The sequence below is a fragment of the Sesamum indicum genome, unplaced genomic scaffold, assembly GCF_000512975.1.
Source record: "Sesamum indicum cultivar Zhongzhi No. 13 unplaced genomic scaffold, S_indicum_v1.0 scaffold00121, whole genome shotgun sequence".
In the NCBI taxonomy this organism is placed as follows: domain Eukaryota; kingdom Viridiplantae; phylum Streptophyta; class Magnoliopsida; order Lamiales; family Pedaliaceae; genus Sesamum; species Sesamum indicum.
The window spans coordinates 56,489-77,376 of NW_011628050.1; the positions used below are offsets into that span (position 1 = coordinate 56,489).

At 36.5% G+C, this 20,888-nt stretch overlaps 1 protein-coding gene and 1 long non-coding RNA gene across 2 annotated transcripts; both read left to right on the plus strand.

Annotated features, from left to right (window-relative positions):
- The first annotated feature begins 8,138 nt into the window (after positions 1-8,138).
- Positions 8,139-16,549, plus strand: LOC110011298. Its single transcript, XR_002286272.1, has 3 exons — positions 8,139-8,197; positions 15,396-15,954; positions 16,055-16,549. It is a non-coding gene; the product is annotated as an uncharacterized LOC110011298 (long non-coding RNA).
- A 2,213-nt stretch (positions 16,550-18,762) lies between these two features.
- LOC105179093 lies at positions 18,763-19,326 on the plus strand. Its single transcript, XM_011102689.1, has one exon. It carries the CDS (start codon positions 18,763-18,765, stop codon positions 19,324-19,326), a length of 564 nt encoding a protein of 187 aa, XP_011100991.1.
- The last annotated feature ends 1,562 nt before the right edge of the window (positions 19,327-20,888 follow it).

The following is a 20,888-nucleotide window of genomic DNA, read 5'->3' on the forward strand; positions in this document are numbered from 1 at the left end:
TTGTAGGCCTAACATTTATCTTGGTCGGACCAAGTGAGAGTTACGTTTGAGTGTTTGACCCGAACCTCATTACATAATTATATCAAATGTAATATGATCTATCATACCCTGTTGGATGATCACGAGCCTACCTATGCGACCCACAAAACCTATAGTGAGTCTGGCCCTATGCTATTACAAACAATTCATCCACCGATTAACATGCTAATGGGCCTTGTAACTCCTCCTTAGGCCTCCTTCCACCGTATGCTTGCTTTATAAAAATAAAAAATCCTCACCAAAAGAAAACCTATTCCACTCTCATTACAATTTAAAAAGAAACCCCGAGTAGCAGTTAGGGGGAATACATAGTGGGGAGGATAGCGAGCCTTATTATTTGAAGACAAAAAATGAGAGAAGAGAGACAGAAGGGGCATATGAGCCCACCAACTAACATAATGCGCAAGTAAAGGTCTAGGGCTTCGTAATCATCCTTTATCACTCATTTAAACAAATAATCATACATTCCATGTACAATCTAAAGCATAATATCTAATATCACAAAATAATTATATGAAGAAAATGAAAGTACGAAATTTGCAATCAAAAGGATGACAAAAAACCATCTGCATCCAATGCACATAATAAATCCAATTAATCATGTAATTTTAATTTTAGAAAAAATCAGATTTTATTCCAAAAAATTAAAATAGCACAATTAATAATTAGAAGAGTCCAGAAATATCAAATTTCCAGAAAACGACGAAAAACGGCCCAACTGTCGGCCTGCAAAGCGCACGGCTGCAAGCCTGCGCGCAAGGGCCCCTTCCTGCCTACTTGCGCAGTGTGCGCGCTAGCCAGGCTATGCGCAGGCCCTCGCTTGCGCATGCGCCCGACCGCGCGGACATTGAGCGGCAATAGCGACAGTGCTACTGCAATTTTTTTTTTTGTTTATTATGTGTACCAAAAATCAAGAATCATATAGAAAAATTCCAAAATTTCAAATGCTTGAATCATCCAATTAATTGCAAAAACACAAACAAGCAAATTTTCATCATGTAATAACAAAAAAGAAAAGGTAATAAAACATGCTTCAAAAGCTGTAAATAACACGTCAACTTACTTCTACACACAACCATCAGCCCCTACATCGAGCCGGGCTCTGATACCACTTGAAGGATCGAGTGGATTGGCCCAGGAAAGCGCGAGTGAAAGCGGTAACCTAAAACACATACAATAATAAAAATTACAGCGTAAAACAATGAGTCAAAGGGGTGTACCCTTGGAAGTCCCCGACGTTCGATGTAAAGTAAACATGAAATAATTAAATAAAAGGGGCTGAGGTAACAAGATAAAAAAACCAAAAAAGGAACCAAGGGATAAAATTTTACCTTTGTCGAAATCCAACTACTTTAAACATTCATGTGAGGCTCCAACACAGGAAGCCTCTAATTCATCCACACCACATCGGTACTAGAATCTCAATTCTTTCTTTTCTAGAAGAAAACAAGAGAGAAGAACTCCAAGAATTGGAGAGAGAGGCGGCCGAGAGACAGAGACTAGGGAGGAAAAAAATTTGTGTTGCGTTATTGTGTAATAATATTATAAACAATAATATATATATATGCCTTGTATAGATGTACATAAATGTGTCTAGGTATATTTATTCATCTATAAAGTAAGTCTTCTTAATTCCAAATCAAGAAGATGACTAAAATTGCACTTTCCAAAATTAAAATTTGCTAGCCAATAATTTTCTTCCATAGAATTTTTTAATTTGCTCAATTAGGTGTGTGTTGCCCGATTTTATCACTAAAAATACAAGGCCTAATGAATTTTTATTTAAATCCAATTTCGATAAAAAATCCACCCAATTGAGCCCAGTAAGTATTTAATCCAATTAAATACATAAGCACATATTGTTTTCATTAATTAATATGGTCTAACTTATTAGATAATAAGGACAAGCACAACATAAATTAATCCCATTAATTTATCCTTGTACTTTCCATCTAATGGATCTCCCATTTGCAAGTAATTCAATTACTTGTGGAATTAATTCCAAATTAATTCCTTGTACTTTCCCGGTGATTTGTGTGTGACTCTTTAGGTTCACCTTTCAGCTAGACTTGGACTAGTGTTTAACACTATTATTAATTAAATCTAATTTAATTAATATTTCTTGATTAAATCTTAATGAAGAAAACCCATCACCATAGGTGGCCGTCTAGCAACGGTCGATGACACTAGAGATTAGGTGAATGCCGTCTGAGCTTTTAGGCTCTCGAGTCCATACGGGTACGGTCCTTTCATCTACCTTCTCTCGACATTAGTCTAGGGCATGAAATTTGTGTCAGTTCGACATAGGAACCTGTTTTCCTACTCGATCAACCATTGTGGCCACAGGTTCGTAAGGCGTGAGCGCGTCTCCAAGTGCATTTGAGATACCTCTATCAATTACTGATAGGGGGTAGATCCTATTCTTGAAACTCACCGTCCTAGCTACATACTCCGATTGCACTGGACGAGGCTTATGATGATCATGTTTGCGACACAATCACCTCTCTCACACATCCAAGATACAATAATTGTATACACGTGACTTCCATGACTTTTCAAGTCTGAGGACTGCTCCCGTACTATTGGAGCCAGGGATTCAAGTCATACCGACCAAGCTGCCAAGGTTCCATATGAAGATCCTCGCAAGTCAGTTCAGTTAATTCGACAACTAGTCAATCAACCCACTAAGATTGCATAGATGTTCCACTTTTGTCACTGATGAAACATGGTACTTATCAATTGAATGCGACTCTTGAAGGGTTGCGTGGTATAGCCCGAGAACGCTCTAGCGGAAGCGGTAATGGAAACACATACAATAATTAAAAAATTAAAACATAAAAATACCGAATCCGAGGGGTGTACTCTTGGAGTTCCCGGGCGTTCGATGTAGCAACAATAAAGAAATACTCATACAAGGCTATGGTTGAGAAAATAGAAGGGGAAAATAAGTTTAAGTTCGATATTTACCTCTTAAAATTTCGAACTTCCAATCGGTTAATTTCATTGAATGTTCACCTAAGATTCGAACGTAGGAATCCTCCAAAGATGATCTACACCACACGAAAAAATGAGAAATTGATCCTTTTGCTAGAAGGAATCAAGATCAAGGTCTTATCTTTTGTGAGAGGAGAGGGGGCAGCCGAAATGCATAATGGTTGAGGAGGAACTTTTGTGTTGTATTGTATAACATATTATTACCCTAATAATCATACACAGTATACCTTGAATAGATGAACAAGAATGTGTCTAGATACATTCTATTATCTATAAGACAACTATTCAATCCATTCCAAATAGAGAAAACTCTAATTATGACCAAGCTAGTACTTTCCAAAAATGCAATTCTTTGGTCAACTTTCTATCCATCAATTTTGCTAATGGGCCTTAATGATTGGGCCAATTTTATGTAAAATAAATGCATAGCCCAATAAATTTTAATTAAATTTAATTTAATGAAATTCATTTAATTGAGCCCACTAGGTATTTAATTCAATTAAATACTCAATCCCAATATTAATTAATGCAATCCAATTCATTAATCAAGTAAAAACAAGCCCGATTTAAATTAATCCAATTAATTTAAACTTGGGCTATCTATTCAGTGGACCTCCATGTGTGATTTATCCAATTACTTATATCTTATAGAATTAATTTTAAATTAATTTTTTGTCCTTTTACGGTGATTTGTGTGTGACTCTTTAGGTTCATCTTTCAGCTAGACTTGGGCTAGCGTCCAATTTATTAATTAATGTGTTCCATAAAATAAATCTCAAAAATACAAAATAGAAAGCGGATCTTAGACATTCATTCATAATGTAAAGCAGAAAATTAAGTAGATTATAGTAATATTATATTTGAGTTAAGACTTGGTCTTTTAGTCATTAACCCCTCCCACTATTCCTACAAAATCCCACTCTCAAACGGAATTTTGAAAAATTATTTTCTAGTGCGCTTGGGATCCACATGAAAGGCACCGCAAGGTGCGAGTGGATCTGTCCTGAAACGCGCAAGTGAAAGCGGCTACAATAAATAGCGTAAATTAAAAATGAATCGGTCTTTTGTGTGTGACTCTTTAAGTTAATCTTTCAGCTAGACTTGAGTAAGTGTCCAACCCTAATAATTCTCAATCATCCCTTGATCAAGAAAACCCATCACCATGAGTGGCCGTCTAGCAACAGTCCATGACATTAGAGACTAGGCGAAAATTCATGTGAACTTTTAGGCTCCTGAGTCCATATGGGTACAGTCCTTCCATCTACCGTCTATCGGCCTTAGTCTAGGGCTTAGAATTGAGTGTTGGTTCTCATCCTAGACTAGGCATCTAAGGTTAATACTTGAGATTGCGTTACACCAAATTGCTCGATATAGGAACCTCTTATTCCTATTCGACCAATGATTGTGACCACAGCTTTATAAAGCGTAGACGCATCTCCAAGTGCATAGGAGATACCTCTGTCACGTTTTGACAGGGGACGGATCCTCTTCTTCGAGGTCACTGTCTTCGCTACATACTTTAACTACACTAGACAAGGTTTATGATGACCATTACATGATTACCTCTTGCACAAATCTAAGATGCAGTCATCGCATGCACGTGACTGCCGTGATTCCTCAAGTTTGAGGACTACTCCCGTACTATCGGAGCTGGGGACTCAAGTCATACCGACCAAGCCTCTAAGACTTCCATATAACAATCCCTGCGAGTCAGTTCACTCGATTCGGCACCTAGCTAATCGATCCGTTAAGATTGTATAGACGTCCCATGTCTGTCGCCGATGAAACATGAAACTCATCAAATGAATGTGATTCTTAATGCAAGTCTCAGTAGGACTCTCGATGCCCAAGGCGTCGGATACTCAACTGTGAATGGTTACGCAGCTGGTTTCCCTACTAACAAAAACAAGCGCATACTCAAGGGGCACGAAGAGCGAAAAAGGGTATATATAGCGGAATACCCTGAATCCTTGTATCGACAAGACGACTATCACTGTCCATAGTATCGAAGGAGGAGTATAAAACCAGCGACTCCGAGAACGGGCGTCCTTATCCCGATTAAAGCCGAAGGGAATATCGGTTCAAAGGGTGAGCACAAGGGCATGCTGACCGACGCGACGATGGCTCCATACCGGATAAAAGGATAGGGGCAGAGGGGAAAAAGGCTGAAGCAAGTCCCGCTTTGGTTTGGAACCAGCGATTTCTCTCTCCAAACCTATTCGGGTGGTGAATGTCTCGAGGTCCTCGACTTGGAACATTTCAGACCCAACCTTAAATAATTGATTTCATGACTGCCATCCAATGTGTAGTCCAACAATTGCACAGTTGTTAAAGTGGTATGTGGGTATCTATTGTATAGTCAAAGTGGTGCTTGACGTATTTTGGTAAGCACAACAGATACGTATACTGAAGACGAATAGTTACCATATTCATCGGGACAACATTGCTTAAGTAAGTATTGCTTGAATAGTTCTCAAAACCGCTAATCTAATTGGCTTTTGATCATCTTTTCCAACAATCGCCCACTTAATCTTAAAGTCAATACTCATATTTTCAGATTAATCTGATTATGAGAAATCTGCGATACCGGATAGGTTTTATGGGTCAACTTTCGTTGCTGCCAATGTCTTGCGGTCCAACCGCACATTACATCTTCCTATTATCTCTCCAAGCAGATGATGGTGTCTAAAATTTTTTCTTGGACCTGTGATGAGATCTTGGGCCTTTTGCCTTGTGCTATAACCTAGTTGTCATCCTCCAAGGTGACTACTAGCGCGGCTATACTAGGTAGCACACCAAACAATCGGGCGTTGTTTTTCGGTCCTAACCGTTTTTCAAAATTTAAATTCATTCAATTTTTTTATGATAAGGTTCATCATGGTATTCCACTTGGAACCTTTCTAATATTACCACATTATCATAAATCTCGAATGTATGTTTGTTTTGAGATTAAATATTATTCATATGATCTTGAAAGCTACTTTTGCTATAGCCATCCAGAATCAACTCCCCATTAATGTGTGTCAAGGGCTCTTCTTCAATTCTTATTCAGGTATTAAAGATAACCCTTCAACAACTGTTTTTTGCCTCATCGATGCACACTCGATGTCCATTGTTATGGTTAAAAAGCATAAGCAACATCGGGTTCAGAGCATCGAACAACATTCCATGCTGCTTATAGCAGAGACGTAGGGGACGTCGAAGATATAAGCTCCATCATGAGTCTACCATGACTGGGTCTTGGATAGCTTATCCCTAGATAGGAATCCAATTCCTATTATGGTGAATTTTATGAACATATTTTGTGTTTCAGACTTCTAAGGCGTCTTTCTATCATTCCGAATGATCAAGATGTTCGAACATGTAAAACACTTGGAGCACAGTTCTGCTCCCACTAACCTTGCACCTTGTTCTTGACCAAGTTATGTACCTCATTAATTTGTCAAAAAAAAAAGTACGTAGGACGTTCAAATCTAATTTGAACTCCATAGCGGATTTTATGGCTCCAAGCTATTTATCCGAATCGATGTCCTACATCGCTTGTCCTTGTCCAGTTTTAGAAACTCGTACTTTTCAGGTAACTAGAGTTTTCTGATTGCCCTTTGGAGAACTTGTACATGGTTAGTTAAAGTTTCAATTACAAGTGATGTTTGCATTATTGCATAATGAACCTGTACCAATCAAACTCCGAGTCTGATTTTTCCTTCCACTAGTCCTTTGATGTATGCAGGACCATTCTTCATAGTCAAGACTTTTGTAGGACACAGGTTTGCCAATCCATATCAAATATGGTGTCTGAATTACGACTCTAAGGAAACACCATGTTTTACAACTTGACGGTTTTACGAAAGTCCACATTCAGATGGGCCAACTAATTCAGTGAAGCACCGATCAAATCATATCCAATCAATGTTCGATTTCTTCCTTACCTAAGACAGTTCAACATCGTCTCTTTCGGAGGAATTTCACTGAATGAGAATTTTATTCTCATTTTTTCGAATTTTTCAAGAACTCCCACTAAATACGCACCACCTCAATCCCATCGAGTGGCTTGTCTCCATAACCAGTTTGGTTTTCCACCTCAAGTTTAATTTCTCCGAAATTCAGAAGTCCTTAGACTTGTTGTGACGCCCCAAAGATTATAATTATCTAATTGGGCGATTAATTGGTAATTTATATAAAGCTTAGTTAATTAGTAAATAAATTACATTCCCTAATTGGAATATAATAAAACTTGAACGGATTAAATTGGAGCTTGTTAGAATATTTGTGAACAAATTATATTAATTAAGAAATTAGGAAGGACGTAATGGGTATTTTGAGAAAAGTTAAAATAATAAATAAAATAATAATATTATATATATATGTAATGATATATACATTAGTAAAATATATATATACATACATATATATATATATATATATAAAGCAAAGAGAAGAAAAAAAAAAAGGGAAAGGAAAGGATTTTGGGGGTGGGCCCTCACCCACCGCCCCACCCCCCACATAAATATATATATGTATGTTGAATAATTGCAATGTTACCAAATTGCAATTTCCTGTTTCTGCTTCATCACCCGCGCCGAGGAGGTAAGATTTCTATTTTAATTATTATTAATTTATATAATTATATTATTTAATTAGTTCATTTATTAAATGTTGTTTATACTAAGCGATGTACTATTTAACCGGAATATTTTATGAGTTTGACTATTTAAAATAGTGTCGGATTAAATATCGAATTGGATATAAAAACGATATCATTGATCAATTAGATTATTAAATTTATTAGACTTTAATATTGCTATAGCCAATTTATACAATTTCATCGGAATTGTTAACAAAATACACAATTATATGTATTATTGTTCAATTAAAGAGTATAATAGCGAGAAATTGATAGAAAATTCATAGAAATATTCTGAAAATTATATTTAATAAATGGTATGTTAATAAAGAGGAAAAACGAAGATTTGTACTTCGATAGAAATGGAAAATTGAAGAATTATTAGAGATTGTACGAATAATATTTAATATTATATTTAAAAAAAATTACGATATTCTTGATATATTAATTGTATGTGGTATAACTCATTATAGTATACGGGGGCGAGGCGAAAGGACTGATAATTAGCGATCGAGTAGAAAGAAACGTTCTAAGATCGAGGTAAGTAAATAATTAGTATTATCTATATATGCCTTCTGTATTTGTGATTTTACTGTTATATGAATTTGTGGTTCGTGCTGACATTGATTTGTATGGAGTATATGAGTGATGGATGATTTGATTTGATTAACGATATTGTGTATGTGGAATGAGAAAGTACGTTGAAATATTATGTTTGTTGTTTGATGTGTTGTGAGTGTCTGAGAATGAGAATGTATTGATATATGGTTTTACGTTACTAGTTGCTTACAAGAATGGTGATATGTGGAAATGAGGGAGTGGTGGAAATTGAATATAATTGTGGTGTGAATACCCCTTGATGTGTTGAAAAGCCTATAAGGCGAAATGAAATGAAAAGAGCTTTGATGCGATGCTATGTGCGAAAAGAAAGTGCTATGTGCGAAATGAAAATACTATGTGCGAAATGAAAGCGCTATGTGCGAGATGAGGTGGATGAGCCGGCTGTCAAGGGGATTCACTTAAATTTAATAATGGTGAGATTGAGTTGGCGGGAAAAATCCAATAACACCTTCTGGTAAGCAAACTAGGAAAAAGAGGAAGTTTAATTGATTTTCTTATTGCGTGATAACTATGTGGTGTAATAAAGATGGTTATGTGGAAGCAAATTGACTATATATTCTATGCATATTACCTATGTATCTTGTTTGAGGTTATATTTGGTATACATATATAGATAGGACTGGTTATTTGCTTACTGAGTGGCAGGCTTACTCCCCTGCTGACATTTTCTTTTAGGAGTAGACTTTGAGGTGTTTGACTATTGAAGAATAGGTCTATGCACTATACTCAGGCAGGTCGGGCTAGTATGCAGTTTTCTCCTCTTTGTCAGTTAGAGTACAAAATATATTTTGTTGTATAGAGAGAACGTAAGCATGGAGATTACTTATGATGGACTACTTGTAGTGTTTGATATGCATATATGATGATGTAGGTTCATTACACTTGTTATGACGTTGGGTTACGTATATGTATGGGTTAAATTATTATGTGCATTTATATTTATAAACACAGGGATTACTATAAGTATGACGTTTAGGGTAGATATAATAACCCTTGTAGCGAAGGGGGTGCTACACTTGTGAACCCTCTACTAGTATTTGTGTATTTAGTAACTTACAGATGTCTATTTTGGATCTAATCCAATAGATCATTTTGGACAAGAATTCTTTGTCCCACAAAGTGCTTTCGTGGCTTTCTTCCTTCTCAGAAAGGATTCATAAGTTAGTAAACTCAAATCATCTATTTTTAGAATCTTTGAATCTACCAACCTACTCATCCTAACTAGAGGGATATGGCCTAGCTCATGCATGCCATTCTTTGTAAGTTATGTTCTTGACCATCTATTTTAGTCATTTGTTTTGAGCATGCATAATCCAATTATGTAGTACGATAATTTAATAACTTAACAGGCTCAAAAGAATCTTTTATTGATCAAGTTTGTAGTCTAATTTGTCCAACAATAGAATAATGACTTGATCACGCTGGGTTACCTAATCATATACTATTTCAACATGAATACTATTAGCTAAGTTTATGTAGTCTTATTGCTTTTGCAGTAATGCCCTAGCCATTCCTTAGCTTTAGGACTACTTGTATTAGCATTTTATTCCTTTTCATTTCTGCAAACTATTTGCAGACATGCGGTGTGGGAGAAAGTGTCCAACACTTGGAAATATAAATAGCGATCATGTTCGCTCAACAAATGCCATAGCTCGGCTGAAGGGGAGTTCACGATACTCCCTCTTCTAATGCCCTTTGGCAATTTCATGCAAACATCATAAGTAAATTTTGACTGCCGAACCATTATTTCATTTTCCTTTTACCTTCACCCATGCGCTTGCAGCAGCTGACTTTGCTTCATCGTTCTTTCTCATTCAGCGTTTGGCACGCTTGCCTTTCGCTCTTGCGGTCGAAGCCTCCAAATCCAATACCAACGATGTAGATTCTTCAATTGTTGCCTTGTATTGGTCTAACTATTTCATCAACTCATGAAATGATCTTCTCAAGACCATTTAGAGTTTATGATAAATAGGATGAAGGAGGATGAGGGGACCTGAAGGATTGCATCTTAGCCAATGTTTGTGTACAGACGATCTTCAGTCAGCTAGGCTTCAAAAAATACTTCTGTCGTCGCATATCCAATATACCGATTCGATGCCGCATAAATTGATTAATGTGGAGCATTTATTGAACCAACAACGTCCAACTTGTCATATCGCTCATGAATGACAGTAGCAGGTATGATGTTGCGGACCTTGTGATTGTCCTTGTGCATTAATCCCGAACGTCAAATGTTCTTTAAGCAAGGACTCATTTCGCAAATTCGATGGAAGTGGCTTTTCAATGACATAAGTCTAGATTCAAAAATCGAGGACAATCCTTCAATTTTCACAGTGAATTTTAATCGATTTTGTTTCATTGTAAATCTCAAAATAAAGAAATTGAAAAACGGTATCCTATACATGCATTCTAAATGCAAAGCAGAAGTAGTAAGTAGATTATAGCAATATTGTGACGAGTTAAGACTCGGTCTTTTAGTCATTAACGTCTTCCACTATTTCTACAGAATCCCAGAACTCTCAAATGGGATTTCGGAAAATCCTTTCCTAGTGGGCTTGGGATCCACAAGAACAATTTACCATGCGCCGCTTTTATGATTCACATGGAAAAGGCCTCGTGGGGGGCAACTTATGTCATTCTTATTCCATGAGATTCCCAAGATATTTTGCCTCACCTCTTCACATGATTCCGACGAATCCGAACGAATCATGTTACTCAATGTTAAGCCTAACCTATCAACCAAATCATACCTCAATTGCCGCCCCCCTCGACTCATGAGATAGGAAAACAACGAGCGTATTTCTTCGTTCACAACAATAGTGCAACTTTCTTTTATCCCAAATGTGCCACGACTCGTGGGTCCATACTTTGGTATCGGTAGCTTCCTCACCACATTGCTGTGGATAGAAGGCTTGGACAGATCAAAACTAGTTTGATCCAAGTCCATTATGGACCTAAGATTTAACTTGGTCCAACCAAGCAAGAGTTAGTATTAAGTTTAAACCGAGATCTCGTCACATGTTAACATTGCATGTATAAATATCAAATATTTAAAGCATTAAATAAGCGCATCACATGCAATGAAACCTAGCATACCCCTGTTGGATGATCACGAGCCTAACCTATGCGATCCCCTAACCTTATAGTGAGACTAAGGTCTATCTAAGGTGGTCCTACGCTATTATAAATGTAATTTACCCCTCAACATATAGATGAGCCTTGTGATATCTTCATAGGCCTGCTCCTCCGTGGACCTTCTTCTCCATGGGCTTGCTAAAAAATATACCTCACCAAAATGTCCTATACTACACTCATTACAACTTAAAAAGGAACCTCGATTAGAAGTCAGGGGAGCACATTAGAGGGAGATAGAAAGCCTTATTATTCCAAGACTTAAAACGAGAAGGGGGAGAAAATAAAATCACAAGGGCACACGAATCCACCCAACAAAAAATTAAAAGACATATATGCGGTCTAGGACTCTGTGATCATCCATTCATATTCATTCTGGCACATAATAATAATTAATCATGCTAAACAAGAAAATGAACATTCCAAGAAATCATCGTATTATCTAATACCACGACTAAAAATTATATGCAGAAAAACAACAAGTTTAAAATTTGCAATTCAAGGGATGACAAAAGCCCGTGCATCAAATGCACATAAAACAACCGAATCAATTAAAGCAATTTAATTATAGAAAAAATTCAATTTTCTCCAAAATTAAATTAGCAAAACTTAATATTTTTTTTTTAAAAGTGCAGAAATTAAAAAATCCAATTTTTGAAAAAACGGTGGAAAATGACCCAGCCATCGGCTGTCAATAGCAGCGGCAGCCCAGCGGCCGCACAGTCTGCGAGCACTGCCTTCCAGTGGGCGCTCGTCTGCCCGCACTCTATGCACTGTCGGTGTGCAGTGCATTACTATAGTACCAGTTTTTTTTTTATTTCCACACATTTAACTGAAATTAAAAAAAAAAGTATTTAACTAAAAAATTCAATTTTCTTAAAATACTTCAATCATCTAAACTTGCAAAAAATTAAACAAGTTAATTTTCTCATATAATTATTCAAGAATAAACAAAAAAAAATATCATGCTTCAAAAGCAATAAAATCATGTTATCATGCTTATTCGTATAAAACTATAGCCCTTACATCGAATCAGACTCTGATATCACTTGAAAGCATCGTGAAATGCGAGTGAATCGGCTCGGGACGCGCAAGCAGAAGCGGTAATATAAAAATACGTAAATTAAAAACGAAACATAATGAAACCATAATTCCAAGGGTTGTACCCTTGGAGATCCCGGGCGTTCGATGTAGTTATCATAATAACAATAAAATTAAATGGGGCTAATGGTAGAGTTAAAAATCGAGAGGTACAAGATCGTAAATCAAGAATGACCTCTTTCTTGGATTTACTTCGAACCTCCTTCTATTGATCCGTTCACGCAAGACTTTAATGTAGAAGCCCTCTAAAATTGTGTCCACACCACACTGGAATTTGGGATCCCTCAACTCAATTTGCTAGAAAAGAATTGAGAAGAAAAAACACAGCAAGTGTGCTTATGAGGGGGAGGCAAAATTGGGTGCTAGTGTAGGAAATTATTTATATTTTTTTTGTTATGTATTTATTAGTCATTCCAAGTAACTAATATACATATATATACCTTGTATTGATGTATTAGAATGGTTTAGGTTCATTCTATCATCCATAAGGTAAAGGATTAAAAAGATGACTAAAATGGCACTTTCCAAAAGTAAATTTGTTAGTGAATCATTTCATTTTTTTAGAATTTCCACCAACTTAATTATTGGCTTGCATTATCCGATTTTATTAAGTAAAATACAAGGCCCAATCAATTTTATTTAAATTCAATTTAATTAAAGCCCACTTAATTAAGTCCATCATATATTTAATCCAATTAAATACATGAGCCCAATAAGCCTTTATTAATTAATAAGTCCAACTTATTAAATAATAAGGGCAAGCTCAATATAAATCAATCCTATTAATTTATTCTTGGGATCCTCCATCCAATGGATCCCTCTCATTAATAAGTATTCCAATTACTTATGGAATTAATTCCTAATTAGTTCCTCGTCCCATCTCGGTGATTTGTGTGTGACTCTTTAGGTTCACATTTCAGCTAGACTTGGGCTAGTATCAAGCATTATTATTAATTAAATCTAATTTAATTAATAATCCTCTATCAACCCTTGATCAAGATAGTCCGTTACCATGGGTGGCTGTTTAGCAACGGTCTATGACACTTTTAGACTAGGTGAATATCCATGTTAACTTTTAGGTTCTCGAGTCCATACAGGTACAATCCTTCCGCCTATCATCTCCCGCCTTAGTTTATGTTGTTGAATTGGGTGTTAGTTCCCATCCTGAACTAGGCGTCTAAGCTTAATACTTGGGAATGCGTTGCGCCAAAATTGCTCGACATATGATCCCCTTTTTCCTATTCGATCAATGACTGTGGCCATAAGTTTTTAGAAAACGCATCTCCAAGTGCATAGGAGATACCTCTATCACGTTTTGACAGGGGATGGATCCTCTTCTTGGAATTCAACATCCTCGCCACATGCTTTGACTACACTGGACAAGGCTTATGATGATCATATTTGGGACACGATCACCTCTCGCTCAAATCTAAGATACAGTTATCGCATGCATGTGTCTGCCGTGATTTCTCAAACCTGAGGACTACTCCCGTACTGTCGGAGCCAGAGATTCGAGTCATACCTATCAAGCCTCCAAGGCTTCCATATGACGATCCTTGCGTGTCAGTTCAGTCGATTTGACACCTACCCAATCGATGCACTAAGATTGCATAGACATCCCACGTCTGTTGCCGATGAATAAGGCACTCATCAATTGAATGCCACTCTCAATGAGAGTTTCCATATGACACTCGATGCCATTCTCGAGGTTTTCAACTTGGAATATTTCAGACTCAATCCTTGGAAGTTGATTTCATGATAGCCATCCAATGCGCAGTTCAACTATTTCAGGGTTGTTATAGTGATCTGTGGGCATCTGTTGTGACGCCAAAGCAGTGCTTGACGTAATTTGGTAAGCACAATAGATACATATGCCGAAAACGAATACTTACCATATTCATCAGGACAACATTGCTTAAATAAAGATTACTTGAATGGTTCTCAAAACCGTCAATCTAATTGGCCTTTGGTCACCTATTCCGACACAGCTAGCTCTACCACATCGAATGAGACTCCCTTGAAGAAGTTAGACTAACTTAAGTAAAAGGTCCAAGTGTAGATTGCTACTTAAGTCCTTATATATATAAATATATATGTGTGTGTGTGTTGCATGCGGCATTTTTTTATGGGATCATGTTGTCAGTGGAAAAACTTGGTTCCCACCGCCGTACTTTATTAGGCTTTTCTTTTTTAGGACGTGTATCTCGTTATAACTAGTGTGGATCCAAGAGCTTGGCATTTGGGGGGCACAACTCGGGTAGTATGTTTTTTATTGTTTGTTGATGCATGCTAGGTTTTTCGTGCAATATGTTTGCATGGGAATTTTACGTACTGTGATGGGTACAACTGCCACTGACAAATCATGTAAGTGGTGGAGCATTAGAATCTGTAGGAAGATGTACATCTTTTGAGCACCAAACACAATTCCACGCGGACTGTGTAGGCAATTGCTGAAATATATTTGGTGCAATTATGTAAATACAGTTGCCTGTTTTTATTAAGTATTAATGTCATGCTTATTTTGTACTTTATTATAATGCAAAATCTTCCAAATTATTGTACATGCAATCAACCAACACCATTTTATTAATAATTCGTATTATGCAATATATAAATTCATATTATATACATTAATAAATATATATATTGTATATATAATATATATACATTACTCACTTAATTAACCAGGTATTAATTGTTAGTAATTACGGTAATATTGCTTCTTTACGGACATCAACAGAAGTAATACATAAATCCATATTAAATACATTAATAAATACATATATATATATATATTAATGTATAATGTATATTAATGTGTTAATGTATAATATAAACGGTATATACATTACTCACTTAATTAACCGGTATTAAATGTTGGTAGTTAAGGCAATGTTGCTGCTTTACGTAAAGCCCTTCCATAATCAGTGTATCCGTCCAATCATCACCACAGCTCATCATTACATGGAAGATAAAGGGGTTTTCGTGCCTTTGTAAGACTCAAAAGGCTGCTACGAGGTTACCCACAATCTCTTTGCCTTTTTCTCTTCGTCTTCACCCTTCTTCTGCAATTCCGAAGCCATCAAACTGCTACAATCACGAGTCGAAAAAATCCTATGGCGCTAAGTAGGTACTTCTATACCAGCACTTGGACGAAGAGAATGGACAATGCCTTCGTGAACATTCTCTACTATCACGCCTTGCTCGGTCGAAATCAATCCATCCCACTTGAGCCAACGAGGAGGCGTAAAAGTTTGCTGCCGATAACGTCCATCGTTATGCCGACAGGGCCTGGCCGTATTATTTTTTCAAAAAGTAGGCTTAGTTTGCTTCGGTTAAGGCACAACACCTTTCAAAAGGTCTTGGCAGAACTGGCGTTTACTTGGAATGAGGACACGAACCGAATCCTCGATCGTTGTGAGGACTGGAAGAGTGTAATCCAGGTAAGCCAATATTTACCGATTCTAAATAAATTTTTTAAATTAAAATACTAATTTTCTTTATCATAATGGATATTTTCATGTGAGAATATCCCCATTGTAGTAAACCCCTGCTAAAGCGTATTGTTACTATGGCGAGCCGAAGTGGGAGCCGATGCAGGAGATATTCGGTCATGCCTGTCGATTTCGCCTTCGGTGGGAAAAACATGGAGGTTGACGAAGACAACGACCATGGATCGGGCGTTACATTTTTGGGGTGAAAGAAGACGAAGAGCCAGAGGTAGTGGATCTGGTCTCAAGTGAAAGCGAAAACTAAAGGTTGTTGGGAAGAAACTATATCCAAGTTCATGAACGCGGGCTAGTGGTTAGTTCCTCATGGCCTCCGTCCATGTTGTGTATTTAATTACCTTTGATGTTTTTACTTATGTATTACCAGTTACCAGGGTTGTAATGTGTTTTGGATATAATCAGTGTCGAAACAATGGCACTGGCAATCTTCCATAAAGTGTAATTAAATCAGATGCAGTATTTTCTGTTCTTTGATCTTTGGTTGTGGTTTTTATTAGGAAGTTGAATTGGTAGGAGTAAGAGATGCAGGTGTTGGATGACTTTCTTAAGAAGAATGGATTGGGTGATTTGATTTGTTGATTTTTTGAATTAGACTAGTAATTTGATTTGTATTATATATAATATGTATATATGGATGCATACACCTCTTCATATTTTTTTTTAATATCCATTATGTTATACTCTTTTTGATCCGGGTCGAAATTAGCGATCTCGTGAGACGATCCCAACTCAGACAGCTAACTCTTCTAAGGTCAGATTTTGGGTTCCCTGAGAATAAAACAAGAACAGTGAGCTCGTCGGGCACGTTCCCGACAATGAACCTCTGAAACTCAAGTTAGGTTGATCGAGAGAAAAGTGTGAGATCACAAAGTTGGATCTCAATTAATGCGCAACAATTACTTTTAATGACGGCGTTTTCGGTCTCTATATAGGGCTCAGCAGGGCAGAGTTTGCCAGTCACGTGGCCTCATCCTGTTGGCCAGCGTCCACGATCGGACGGCCACAATTGTCCGGGTATTCAAAGGCAGATGGATCCGGGTCGGGTCTTATTCGACCCGACCGATGAATAATGCGCGGATCCTCCCTTAAATAGCAGAAATACCCTTAATGAAGGGCCTTTTTGGTATTTCCCTTGCGTTCTTCATTAATCACACATCACTTTTTTATCCCCCATTATGATTTGTAATTATAATAATTTATGGTGTATTTTGTAACCACATTTTTGGTGGTCTATAAATACCACCATGTATTTCATTTGTAAATAGATTTTGGAGAGAATAAGAAAGTGATATTAGAGAAATACATATACATTTTACTTTATATTCTATTAGGAGTGATAGGCCAATAAACTTAGAATTTCTTTAAGTTTATAACACATTATCAACACGACGTTACGTTACGATCGATCAAGGTAAAATGTTAATTTTATTAGTATAATTTTTATTTTTTGTTTGTTTACCTCTGCAATATTATAGTTACTTTTATTCTTGAATATTTCATAATAAAATATGAGTAATTATATTATATATTTCAATGTCTCATGAAGTAGACATATATATATAAATTCTCGATTTCATCCCCTAAAGTGGATGTGATATTGCCTCCAGAAGTAGGCATATAATTCTTAATTTTATCCCCTGAAGTGGATATGTTCTATAAAATTTCATTGCTTCCTGAAATAAGTAATGAGTTAAAATCATTTCTAGTAGTAGGTGAAATATTTTTTATCAATTATGTGCAATATCATCCCTGAAGCGATGATAATATAATATTTAATTTTCTCACCACCTGAAGTGTTTTGAGATAATGGCTTGATCAAGAAGCCCGATGCTTCTTCGTTTATTTATTTGATTTGTGATAATTTTTCGATAACATAGTTTTGTTTCATATGCCCATGTATGTATTTTGCATGTTTCACTAGTATATGCAACAAAATTTATTTGTTAAGAAAATAATTTTGGCATGAATACCATTTAATTGCTATTTGTAACATTATAAGAGTTAAGCCAAACTTAAATATATTTGATTTCATGTATGCATGCCATAATAATTCATACTAATTACATGGTAACTTATATGTAACTTAATGTTAGTAATATTTCATGTCATTTTTACTTTAATGTTAGTTTCATGTCATTTTTACTTTATATCATGTGTAATACATATTATTTTACTTTTATGTATATGTTGAATATTATGCTAAAAGTGCATATTAACTTGTTGTAGCTTAATGGCCAATCTCACAAAATTGGATTTCGTTGCTCTTGATGTTTCTGGAAAAATCTACCTATCATGGGTTCTTGATGCCGAACTAATTTGCCAAGTAGCAAATTGGGAGAAACAATAAAACAAAATACTATTGCTTCTGAGCAAGACTGTGCTAAAGCAATGATTTTGCTTTGTCATCATCTTCATGAGAGCCTAAAGTCTCAATAATTAACAGTCAAAAGTCCTTTTCAACGCTGGAAGGGTTTAAAGGATCGATTTGACCATCAAAAGACTATAATCTTACCACGTGCAAGATATGAGTGGATACAATTGCGACTGCAAGATTTCAAAACGATTGCTGAATATAATTCTGAAATGTTTCGAATTGTATCAAAGTTGAGGTTATGTGGAGAAGATGTGACGGATGAACAAATGTTGGAAAAAACATGTTCTACTTTTCATGCATCCAACCTTGTACTCCAGCAATAGTACAGGGAACGTGGGTTCAAAACCTATTCAGAGTTGATTTCATGCATGCTTGTTGCAGAAGAAAATAATCAGCTTTTGTTGAATAACCATCACACCCGACCCACTGGTTCCAAGCCACTTCCTGAAATTTCAGCGGCATTGCCTGAAGCAAATGCTACTTCTTCACGAAAGGGGCGTGGTCGTTACCATGGCTCACCACGGGGCCATTCTTATGGTCGTGGTCATGGCGGTCGCGGCCGTGGTCGTGGTCGCGGTAATGATCGTGGTAATACATGGATTAATCCTATTATTCAGAAGCACAATGGGAACAAGGCAAAGAATCAACAAGAGAAAACTACAAATGAAAATCTTTGCTATAGATGTGGGATTTCTGGGCATTGGTCCCGTACCTGTCGTACGGCACAACATCTGGTCAAATTATACCAGGCTTCTGTAAAAGCGAAGGGTAAAGAAGTTGAGACTAATTTTGTTGAGGCTGGAATCGCAGACAATACCCACATGGACGCTTCAGATTTTTTCCAGTCTATTGAAAATGAAGATAAAAATCTCCCTGAGCTGCCCCTACAGTTTGGTGACATTATTGAGGATTTTGACATGCTTGTTGATTAGATTTGTCTCATATGTCATTAGTATGTTCTATTATTCAGTTACGTTTACTTTCATTGATAGGGTATTTCTTTTAATCTTGTAATGTTTTTATATTTTATGAATGAAGTGTTTCTTTTACTTATTATATATCTATCTCATGTATATAGAATGGATCAAGCCATTACAAATCTCAATAACAATGAACATTGTCTTGTTGATAGTGCAACTACGTATACAATTTTGAGAAACAAGAAATTTTTCTCAAGTTTGTTAATGACAAGAACAAATGTGAGTACTATTTCAGGAGTTAGCAATCTTATTGAAGGCTCCGGAAGAGCTACAATCTTGTTACCTGAAGGAACAAGATTACATATCAATGATGCCTTATATTCGAGTAAATCACAAAGGAACTTATTGAGTTTCAAGGATATTCGACAAAATGGTTTTCATATTGAAACCATGAATGAAAATGGTATCGAATATCTGTACCTTACAACATATAAAACTGGCCAGAAGCAAGTTTTAGAAAGAATGAGAACATATACTTCTGGTTTATATGGCACATTGATAAGCACCGTTGAAACACATAGTATCACTAACCCGAAGTTAGTTGATCAAAGTATTTTTACTTTGTGGCATGATAGACTTGGCCACGCAGGTAAAACAATGATGTATAGGATCATTGAAAATTCACATGGACACCCACTAAAGGACCTTAAGTTCCTTGTTAAAAGTGATTTTATATGTTCGGCTTGTTCTCTTGGAAAATTAATTACAAAGCCATCTATGACAAAAGTGAATGTAGAATCTCCTATGTTTTTTGAACGAATTCAAGGAGACATATGCGGGCCAATAACACCGTCATGTGGGCCATTTAAATACTTTATGGTGTTGATTGACGCATCAACACGTTGGTCACATATAAGCTTGTTGTCAACACGAAATGTTGCTTTTGCAAGACTGTTAGCCCAAATTATTAAATTGAGAGCTCATTTTTCTGATTATCCTATTAAAAGGATAAGGTTAGATAATGCGGGAGAATTTACTTCTAAATCCTTCAATGATTATTGTCAATCAATTGTGATAGTTGTGGAGCATCCAGTTGCTCACGTACATACTCAAAACGGCCTGGCAGAGTCGTTAATTAAGCGGTTACAATTAATAGCTAGACCCTTATTGATAAGGTCAAAATTACCTTCATCGGCATGGGGGCATGCAATATTGCATGCAGCGGCTCTAATTCGTCTTAGACCTACCGCTTACCATAAATTTTCTCCATTACAATTGGTCTCCGGAAGAGAATCAAAAATATCTCATTTAAAGGTGTTTGGTTGTGCGGTGTATGTCCCAATACCCCCACCTCAACGAACTAAAATGGGGCCACAACGGAGAGTAGGAATTTACGTTGGTTTTTGAGTCTCCCTCAATTATTAAGTATCTTGAACCAATGACCGGTGATCAATTCACTGCTAGGTACTTGGATTGTCAATTTAATGAGACAGTATTCCCGGCATTAGAGGGAGTAGATAAGGAGATTAAAAGGAAAGATATTGCATGGAATGCAACATCTATGTCTTTTATGG